Below are 10,326 nucleotides of genomic sequence, written 5' to 3' on the forward strand. Positions count from 1 at the left end.
GGAACTTTAAAATGGGATTTGTACGAAAATATTGTCTGCCATTGTTAATATGCTTACACGTAGGAGGAAACCATTAAACCAACAGGTTTGAAAGATTTCAAACCCCCTAAAAAAACCTATTTGTCCAGTAACCACATTTGTGCAAACCACCGTATATATCATCCTCGTTGAGATTGGAGTTTTCGAAAAATTAGCAAACAATGCTTCAGTTCTTTTTCCGTGTTTGGATTTGATTTGAGTTGACGTTGTCCTGGAGAGTGTGAGACTGTTTGTCTTGACTACTTTTGCTTTGGTATTAATCTGCAAGTTAAGCTCGTAATTAACAGTTTGTTTACTCACTAATCATGGTTGCTTTTACCTTTGATTTGGTTGAAAGTAGAACTTATTTTCTTATGATATTTTTCATTTGGTTTGCCACAGGGGTTTGCGGGACAGACAACGATGTTTCACTCATTCGATATGTCCATCTCCTTTTGTGTTTTGTGTTTCTGTCCTTTTTTATTTATATATTTATTCTATAATTTGTAATTATTGATCTGGCTCAATGATGCATTATTTTGCTTCTCATTTTAATCGCATAATGCAAATAATTCTTGGACAGTTGAATTAGGTCGAATACCTTTTTTGCTTAACTAGGGTAACTCCCGTGACAACTGTTAATGTTAGTAAGACTTCAAGAATCAGAATCAAATTCTATAACAAATCTCTCACCTATCAAGTGTAAATAATATGGGGTGTAATAATAGTCGAGCCTAAGGATTGTTCAATTGCTGCGTTTGAAGTGTGTTTTTCACCATAAAACCCTAAAACAGTGTTTAAAGTTTTATCGTGAAAGAGAACACTATGTTTTTTTTCTTACTTCACCTTCTTTGGTTTTTTATTGAGAAGAAATTATCAGATACCACAGAAAAACAAAGAACATGCGCAATCACTAATTTTTACTTCCTTTTTCAGGTTAAACTGAGTACAATTGCAATGACCAAAAGAGGCATTGCTCTGTGGCCTAATCTTATACACAACGATCAGTCTACTCTCTCGAAGAGTACTTTAGCAAGGTGGCTATTGATTGTTCCAGGGTCCGAGTACGCAGAGTAGTAAAAGCTCCTTGCAACCGCGAAAAAGGTTTGCTTGATCGAAGATTCAATGGCACCATCCAAAGGCTTTTGCAGCACCATTTGAACAAGCTGCTGCATCTCCAATTCGATTTCCTGAGTTGCTTTGATGTAGCCGCCGTTCTCATTCACCTGAGAAACATTAAATCGAAAAAAAAAAATCAAAACGGCCTGATAACATAAACCGTGGGGAAAAGAGTTAACCCTAATGCAGAAATAGGTTTAAATTTCTGACCTTGTGGTTTTGGTTTTGGTAGCTGCGAAGTTTGTTGCAAACTGTGTTGGTGATCTTGAAAAGTTGCTCATGCTCTGGAATGGACAACAGCAGCCCGTTTGAAAGCAAAAGGCCGGCGGTTTGATTTATTGTTTCCACCAGCAGCTCAGCTTCGTCTTGGTGCATGTCTCCTTGCTCTTGCCACTTTAGAAGCCACTTTTCCCACTGTATTTTGATTAATTGAAAATACAAAAGAAAAAACAAATCAAATTAAAGTTTTAGACTTGGGGCTTTTAGATTTTAAGGCTTCAATAAGATTGTTTTTAGATTTTAACCTGAATGGTTTTCAAAATCTAATATAAGTCCCTATTTTTAAAACTTACCATATTTATAGCACATTTATTATTTATAAACTTACCATTCGAAATTCTTTACCTATCCATAATTATGTTTTTTATTTTGTGCTCTAATCATATTAATAGATAAAAATTTATTCAAATTCAAATTCTCACTATTAAAAAAATTCAAAAACAAAACAAATTCAATTTATACATAATATTCGGTACCTTATTTTATTTATAGGTACAGAAATATCGTTCGTAAGTTTTGATAAGAATATGGAGAAATTTAGGTACCTTATACAGAAACTCATAGGTACATAACTTTAGGTACCTTATACATAACTTTTGGTACGAATGTATGGGTACAAATATATCAGTACGTAACTATATTATCTAAACATACATATGTACGTAATATGCATATACATATATATGGAGAAATTCACACACAATGAAAACTATATGATAATATATGACTTTTCTTATTGGAAATTGTTATTGGCACTCTAGAAATCTCATTTTGCACTCTAAACTTTCTATAATTAAAAACTTTTGGAGAGTGTAAAATAAGATCTTTGAAGTGCTAATAATAGTCTCCTTCTTATTATGGGAACTTAATAATAACTATCAATGATAAATAACATTTGTATTATTTATAGGAATCAATATATAACCTACAAACAAAAAAAACACAATAATTATTACAACCTATTTAATATTAAAAAATTACAATTAAATGCCAAGGATTAGAATTAGTTTTTAATCTTAGATAAGGTTTTATTCAAAAAATAATCTTAGACAAGAATTAGAATAGAATTTTCTTCGGGGTTTAGGGATCAGTAGAAATGTTTAGTTTCTATAGTTGGGTAATGCACATAGAGATTTGGCAGCCAAACAAAGCCTAAAAAAGTGGGTGTTTTGCACTCACAGCTTGGCGTAGAGGGTGGCTGATGTCTTGGCCATGCGCCACCATGGCGTCAAACGAAAGGCGGTGTAGGGTTGCCAGCAAGGTCTCAACGAGTCCCTGCCCTTTCTTGTTGGTATTCACCTTCCTGTTAACACAAGCCACATGTAACTATGCCTCGTCCAAAATGCCTAAAACTCTTCCACAACGACGGAAAATACAAGGGTCATCCTTCCATGTAAGTAATCATTCCTTCTTCTCAACAAATAACAATTTAATATGCAAAATAGCTTAGGGATAGATATTCAGTACCCAAAATAGTCAAGATACCCAATTGCTATTTTGAGTGCCTAAGATCATCTCTAAAGAAGATATCAAATTTTAAACCTAAAATTTAAATTTGAAGGCTTACGTGGCACTTTAACATTTTTTAAAGTTTTGCTCTCCAACAATTATATGCCAAATTTTAAACATAAAATAAAAATTCATATGTATTTTCTTTGCATTGGGAATGAAAGAAACAAAAGGATAATGCTTTAAACTAATAAAAAGTATTTAATAATTAATTAAAAAAATCTGAAAGTGTTGTCAAATTTGGTAGCAAGGGAGAGAGATGTCATTTCATGTCATGCCACATCAGATTTGGCTTCTCGGTTGAAAAACATTAATGTTGTACATCTTTTGTTACCGTTATTGTTGATTTGGACATTTTGACATCTTCTTTGGAAATGCTTTAATAGGCATCAGTAGCTTCCATCATGTAATGCAGAAGGTAATAATTGGTCATATGGATGGGTGTGCGTTATTACCCTAGATCCAAATCTTGGGACACTCCCACTTTTGAGTTGAATATTTGGTGCGTGTATGACACAATAATCTAGTCAAATTAGATTTGCCTTTACATACAAATAACGTATAACTGTAGCCCTTGGTAGGGTACCCTAGCAAAACGAACCCTACTTGTGGATTGGCACAAATGTGTCTTGCCAATGAATAAGACACCAAGAGACCAAACAACAATCGTATAACATTTACGTACCTAGTTTTGAATTCATGTACAAAGGCCTTCCTTTGAGAAGTTCCTTCCTTGAAATGAGACCCAATTGTCTCAATTAATGAAGCCGTTTTAGCCCATGCAAGTCGCTCCTTGGCTCTTTCCGGCTCGAAAATACTCGCTGCCGCAACAAAATAAGCCATGAGGAGGCTTCTTCTGCTCAATCCATAGTTTTCAAGTTTACATTCTGCGTACCACCTGCATAAGCAGTAATTTAATACCGTGTACATGTAAAAAATCAAGTTCTAACAAGTAATTATAATTTGCTATTCATAAATATAATAGATTAGGTTTTGTTGGTTAATACTTTTGAATGTTGTCCCATTCGATCAGGTGCAGTGATTGGCAATTGTTGTAATCCAGTTTTGCCAGCTCGAGATACAAGTTATTGCTCACGTAAGGCATCCTAACCAAACAAGTCGTTAGATTCCAAGTTCAGAATTATTAAAAAATATTTGATGAATTAAATAATATGACAAATGATTGGAAGAGAAATACTAAGGAGACTTTATATAGAGTACTCTCTAACATATTATGTTTTCAGCACAATGTTTTATAATATGGGTACCGGAATTGACGTTTTGTGAGATGACATATAATTCATAAAAAGTCATATTTTGAGAGATTTCTCATTATTGGAATTTAAATATGGGAAAAATAACAAATGCAAATAAAAATACCTGTAGAGAGTCTTGCCAATCCAGACGTCATCGCGGCCACCGTACTGTTGGATGTAGAATCTGGTCTCCAGTCGAGGTAAGCTCGCATACCATGGAACATCTAGTGCGTACCCAACCTGTTTTATTTGCCCTTTATCTTTAAAATATTCTTATTTATTCTTGGAGAGTTCAATATAAATACGTACAAATCTTAATAAAAAGACAAATCGCAGTTGTTAATCGCTTTATACTATTGACATACACTCTTTCGCAATCTCTAAAGACAGTTTTGAGTATGACGGTTTGATCGCAACCTGACGTTACTATCTTTGGTATATGAGTAGACAAACTTGAAGTTACTAGAGTATTATGTCAACTTTTCTCTGAACCCTTCTCTTTACAATATTCTTGTTATTTTTGGAAAGATCGATAATGGTACTTATAAAACTTAATGAAAGACAAAACACAACTGTTAATGGCCTTATTGTTCTAATATATGTGTGTGTGTGTGTATATATATATAAAATACTCTTTCGCGGTTCTTAGAGAAAGTTTCACATCCCGTGAAGTTACAAATTTTATATTATGATATGAATAGACAATATGTTTAATATCTTCTGTCGGTAATGTAACTAAAGTATAACATCGGTAAAAAGTTTAATGTATTATAACGAGTAAGTTTGTAGCATACACCACATGACAATTTGACCATAACGGAAAATTAATTTTGGGAAAATTGACGTTTCAAACCTCCCCGGGCAAGTCCTTCGTGATGATCCATTTGTCCAACAGCTCATTAGAAGCTTGTTTTTCGCTCAGAAATTTTGTTGAAAAGTCCTTAGCTTCCTCAAGGATCGTCTCTCCTGGGAACAGTACCTGACTAGCCCTAAACAAGTTGTACATTCCAGTCACAGCTTGTGTGCTTTGCCCAGCAAAGCATATGAACTTATTGCCCTTCTTGAAATGCTCAAACACATCTGTCCTCGTTACCAAATTAGGTTAGTTAATTAGATTTTTTTAAATAAACCAACGAAAGTCAAAACATTCACTAAAATTACTACATATGTCGTAACAAAACTTACCAGGAGACACTTGGTGGCCATGCAACCTGAGTAGTCTGAATGCCATGGCTGTGTCATCAATATCCTGAACCTCCGAGTTTCTTGCCCAACAAATTCCTTTCTCAGTCCAGTATCTATATTTAACAGAAGATATTTCATTTACGCTACGCGACAATATGATAGTCAATGTGAGTTGTTGAGGATACCTGCTTACGTAATTAACACATTCCATAAGTTGTGGCTCGAAATATCTCGAGATTCCCAAGCGCTGCAGACGATCCACAACCCATGTATGTTCGAACAAGTCAACTGGATACACATTAGGTACTGAAAAAAGAAGTAGAAGAAGGTAAACTAGGGGTAATATTCGGCTCGAGAGGCGAACTTTGGTCGGAGAAGTTTGGACAAATGGCATGCATGCAGTTAAAATAATTAAACAGATATTTCGATAATACAAAAATATGACTTTAGCTCATGTAATTCAAGTTTTTTTTACATAAAATCCGATATTGTCTTTTTATCTAAATAAAACCCAATGATTAGGCTCCACATAAGCAAATTCATTAATTTTGTTTGCCTTTATACATTTTGCATTTTTCAGATGCTTAAAATACCCCTAATTACAGTTTTAATGTAGACATTTAATTCTATGCAGATATGAAGGGAGAGATTAATGAAAAAAATGCATTAATTTAAAATCATTGCATATTAATATATCATAACAAATTGTATGTTAAGGCAAAAAAAAAAAAAAAACTAATAATGTATTGTTTTTCAAATTTGCATAAATTAGATAATTTTAATTTAATCTTGTCATTTTGTTACCAAATGAAAATCAGAAAGAGCACTATAAAACAATTTACGTATATTTAAAAAAATATAGGTAAATTATTTGGAAATGTGTATTAGTAATAAATTTGCCCTGTGTATGTAATGATACATGTAAAATAATTTACCTATAAAATAAAAAATGTTATTTGATTCAAAATAAATTTATCTATATTTTATATAATAATATAGGTAAATTATTGCACACATATATATTAGTAGTAAAATGTGCCCAATATATATAATAATGCATGAAAATAATTCACCTACAAATAAAGGAAATTTGATTAAAAATAATATATCTACTGCTTTTTGTTTATGAATTTCAATTTCTTTTTTTTTTTATTACAAACATAATGTACCTACAATATAATTTACTTATTGTTCAATCTTATAAGAAAATAATGTATCTACTATTTTATTTTTATTATTTTTGTCGAACATCTATTGTTTTATTTTAATAGAGATAATTTGTCATGGTTTAATTTTTACGAATTAATTTAGGCACTGTTTAACTTTACCAAAATAATGGAACTACTATTTTAATTTACCTACAAAATAAATGCTATTTGATTCAAAATTAATTTAATTATATTTTACATATAATTATAGATAAATTATTTTTAACACGCATATATAATAACAAATAAAAAATGCCTAATGTATGTAATAATCTAGGAGAAATAATTTACTTACAACATAAAATAATATTAATTGGTTCTTTGTTGTTTTTATCAAACAATATTATTTGATGCAAAATAACTGATTGTACAAAGGATTTTTTTTTCCATACGAAAAATGTGCCCATAATTGTTTATGAACATGGCTAAATTAATATATATATATATATATATATATATATATATGTTCCTAATATTTATTATACAAGAAAGGTAAAATTTTCATATGGGGTTAATTGCTAATCATAATTAGGGTTTTGTGGCATAAATTGTAAATATATGATGATAATTGGTTACATATTTGTCTACATGGTATTCTATTTGAAATTTGTGTGTTTATTTAAATGTTTAATATTAGGTGGGTTTTTATTTGGAAAATAGGAGTTTCAACAGCATTTTTCTAAAGAACCCTATATACTGACGCTTACCTCCGCCCGTGAACTTGTGAACAGCTTTGGATAAATAATTCATGCAGTTTGGATTTTTGGTTTGCATGAGTGCATAGGCGGTGGAGGCTGGAGAGAACAAGAAAGAGCCATCTTGGGACTGCAGTTTTAGAAGCTTTTCCCAGTCCAAGCCTGCCATTCCTTCCACGCTGTGGAGAAGTGTTGTGGGTACTTTGTGCATTATTTCCCTCGGTATCCTATCCACCACACATGCGCACACCCAGTATTTAATAATGGATCACATACCTCTTTATATTTTCTTCACATATGTTAATTACTGCATTTTCTTTTTCCATAAAGGCGGACAACTGGTGGCATGTCACGGTTATCCATCTCTTCCTGGTCCATAGATATTATGGGGAATTTCACCATACCCATAGTCATAATCAAGCAGACTCACCAGCTCAGAGTATCAAACTCGCGACCTCCCATATTTTTTTGTTTATTGGAAAGCCACAGTCCACACCCTTACCACTAGACGACTTGCTGTGGATTGTTAATTACTACATTTAATTCTATTTAGTAATTGATTCATTTAAATGTGTGTGTGGATATCACTGCCCTTAATAATTACGTACATGTAAAAGAGTTCGCACACCCCCAACAGACCAAATTATAATATATCCACCGTGGATAAGGTTGCTTTTTAACTCTCACAGAAAAACAAACATTAAAATTCCAAAAAAGTATGAGACGTGTATACATATACCTTGTGAGCTTTAGATCTCTCATGGCGTAAATCTCATGCAACACAGGACAATCATCAGGCACGTCCAGGTTTAAACTCCTAGCCAATTCGAGAATCGAGGGAAAAGCAACTTCGAACCCGATTGGCATGTGTTCGGCATTCTCGTTGCCAAGCTTGCTTATGTTCTCCTTGAAATATGTCATTCCTAAGCGTATACCGGCCAAAAACAAAGTACAGTCACAGTTAAATAACTAAACGCTAACTTTCATTTTGGGTAACACTTTGGCAGACATCATTATGACCCAAAAATGACCGGATAAGATTTCAAACGAGTCGTTACCGCTGTATATATTGAAATACTGACTGGTTAGCAGTTACCTTTTTCGCACTTGTCGGGATGAAGGCTCCATGATTTGAGTGCGACAACGCAAGCTATTGTGTTGAGGATGCGATCATGAGCAGTGAAGATCACACTATCTCCCCAAGAACCATCTGGGAGTTGGTTGTTGGCAATCCACTGGAGGCTGGATGGGAACTGAGGCAAGCCACTGCCTTCCATATCCTCCACTAACGCTACCCAAGCGGTGTCGTACGCCGAAATCGTAATCTCTCCGTCCTCCATCGACTCCAACATCGATTTGACAGTCTCCACGTGTTGCTTGATCTTATTAATTTGTCCAAAATCCTTTCACAAAACAAAAAGGAAAAATCAGAAAATAGAAAAAAAGCATGAAGTTGAAAGAAATTTGAGAGTACTAAATTGAGATTAACTCAATATTTTACATTTCTTTCAACTTCATGCTTTTTTTCTATTTTCTGATTTTTCCTTTTTGTTTTGTGAAAGGATTTTGGACACTTTAAGTGTGATTTTGGGACGGAAAAAACTTTATGTACTAAATGTTAAAAATCATGAAATTTGAAGGTAATAAACTGAGATTAATCCTAAAATATTATTGAAAGTAGACATGTATTTATTTGTACCTCAGCAGCTTCATCTCCTTCGATGTCATCCTCCACAATCTCAGTCCACTTTATCACTGGCAGACCATTTTGTAACACGTCTGCATATTCTGATCGTACATAGATAATGATGTATAAAAAAGGAAGTGTTATTAGCACTCCAAAAATCTTATTCTACACTTCTCATAAATGTATTTTTCTTTCCTAAAATAGAAAGTTTGGAGTGTAAAATGAGATTTTTGGAGTACTAATAACAATTTCCTATAAAAATGTATGCACATATTTACTAATTAAACAACAAGAGTAAAAAGGTAAAAAAGTAAAAAAAAGGGAAAGAAAAAAATAAAGTAAAAGAATACTGTAGCATAATTACCTTGAGTGCGGGGTTTGGAAACCGCACTGCATTTCGAGCGAAAAACTATTTTGTCATTAGCGCCAAATAGCCAAACACCTGTGAGGAAAGGTGGTGGAATGCGTGGTGAAATAAGTTTTACTGGCCTCAAGAGGCAAAAAAATTGTATGTATGAAACGTGAATTGGATAAAGACAAAGATCTAATGCAAAAAGAAACAGTTGCAGACTATGTAGCAGTTGCTTGCATGGTGAAATACACGAAGTTTAACAAATACTAAGGAGAATCCAAGACAGAACCTCACGCCATGGAAGTTCAAGAAAAAGAAAACGCAGAAAAGGAGAGGAAGAAGAAAGCACTGAGCTATCTCAAAAGAGAAATCGTATTCAAGAACAGAGTCCAACATTGAAAATACAACAAAATAAATATATGTGAGAAGTTCATGACTAATATCACCGAAGCTTTTTGTGATAAAACATGACTATCAAAACTAGAAAGATGTCGGAATTGAGAAGATCTTCATCTGCATGCAAACCCTTTTGATGTTCCATAGAACAAAGAATGGTGAACAAGTTTTTTCTTGAATTTTCTAGGGAACCAAACACATGCAAGAAAATCGGAAAAAAAATGAAAAGAAAACGAGGAGAAAACAAGATCGATCGGAACAACCAAAGATCGACAATCTTGAAGGAGTTTAAATAAAACCCAGTTGTGAATTTAAAAGAAAACAAGGTAAAAGTGATCATATGACTGAGAAAAAGGGTGGAAAATAGAAAACATCTGGAAGTATTTTCTATCATTTTTGTCTGTGTCGGCAAAATAGAAAGCAAAGAAGTGTGGGCGGGAGAGAAACATAAAAATAATAAAATAGATTATGTTAAAATGAAAAGGTAAATAAACATTGGGAACTCACCTGGTAAATATTTAGGTTGATTAAAGGCAGAGAAGGATGAGGTGGGTCGAAGAGTTGGAACTTGGAGGAGGTGCAACCGTGCAGAGAGAAAAAGTTGAGTGGAATGAGAAGACAT

The 10,326-nt window shown here is 33.3% G+C and overlaps 1 protein-coding gene across 1 annotated transcript; it reads right to left on the bottom strand.

Moving 5' to 3' along the window:
- Nucleotides 1-971: 971 nt before the first annotated feature.
- Nucleotides 972-10,326, bottom strand: LOC137714164 (ent-copalyl diphosphate synthase 1-like). Its single transcript, XM_068453442.1, has 15 exons — nucleotides 10,212-10,326; nucleotides 9,321-9,398; nucleotides 8,969-9,057; nucleotides 8,366-8,672; nucleotides 8,009-8,192; nucleotides 7,282-7,496; nucleotides 5,552-5,672; nucleotides 5,367-5,479; nucleotides 5,035-5,261; nucleotides 4,306-4,421; nucleotides 3,933-4,031; nucleotides 3,611-3,823; nucleotides 2,596-2,719; nucleotides 1,348-1,551; nucleotides 972-1,244 (listed from the first exon to the last, which is right to left on the bottom strand). The coding sequence occupies exons 1-15, from the start codon at nucleotides 10,324-10,326 to the stop codon at nucleotides 1,023-1,025; spliced, it is 2,427 nt and encodes an 808-aa protein (XP_068309543.1). The 3' UTR covers nucleotides 972-1,022.

The sequence above is a fragment of the Pyrus communis genome, chromosome 14 (assembly GCF_963583255.1).
Source record: "Pyrus communis chromosome 14, drPyrComm1.1, whole genome shotgun sequence".
Classification (NCBI taxonomy): domain Eukaryota; kingdom Viridiplantae; phylum Streptophyta; class Magnoliopsida; order Rosales; family Rosaceae; genus Pyrus; species Pyrus communis.

What these genes read in the sequence shown, in the direction of transcription:
- LOC137714164 (XM_068453442.1), bottom strand. Translation starts at nt 10,326, where the DNA reads ATGTCTTCTCATTCCACTCAACTTTTTCTCTCTGCACGGTTGCACCTC. An exon ending in TCAACCTAAATATTTACCAG is followed by an intron (nt 9,399 to 10,211) that starts GTGAGTTCCCAA and finishes CTTTCCTCACAG; the next exon opens with GTGTTTGGCTATTTGGCGCT. An exon ending in AGAGATCTAAAGCTCACAAG is followed by an intron (nt 7,497 to 8,008) that starts GTATATGTATAC and finishes TGTGGTGGATAG; the next exon opens with GATACCGAGGGAAATAATGC.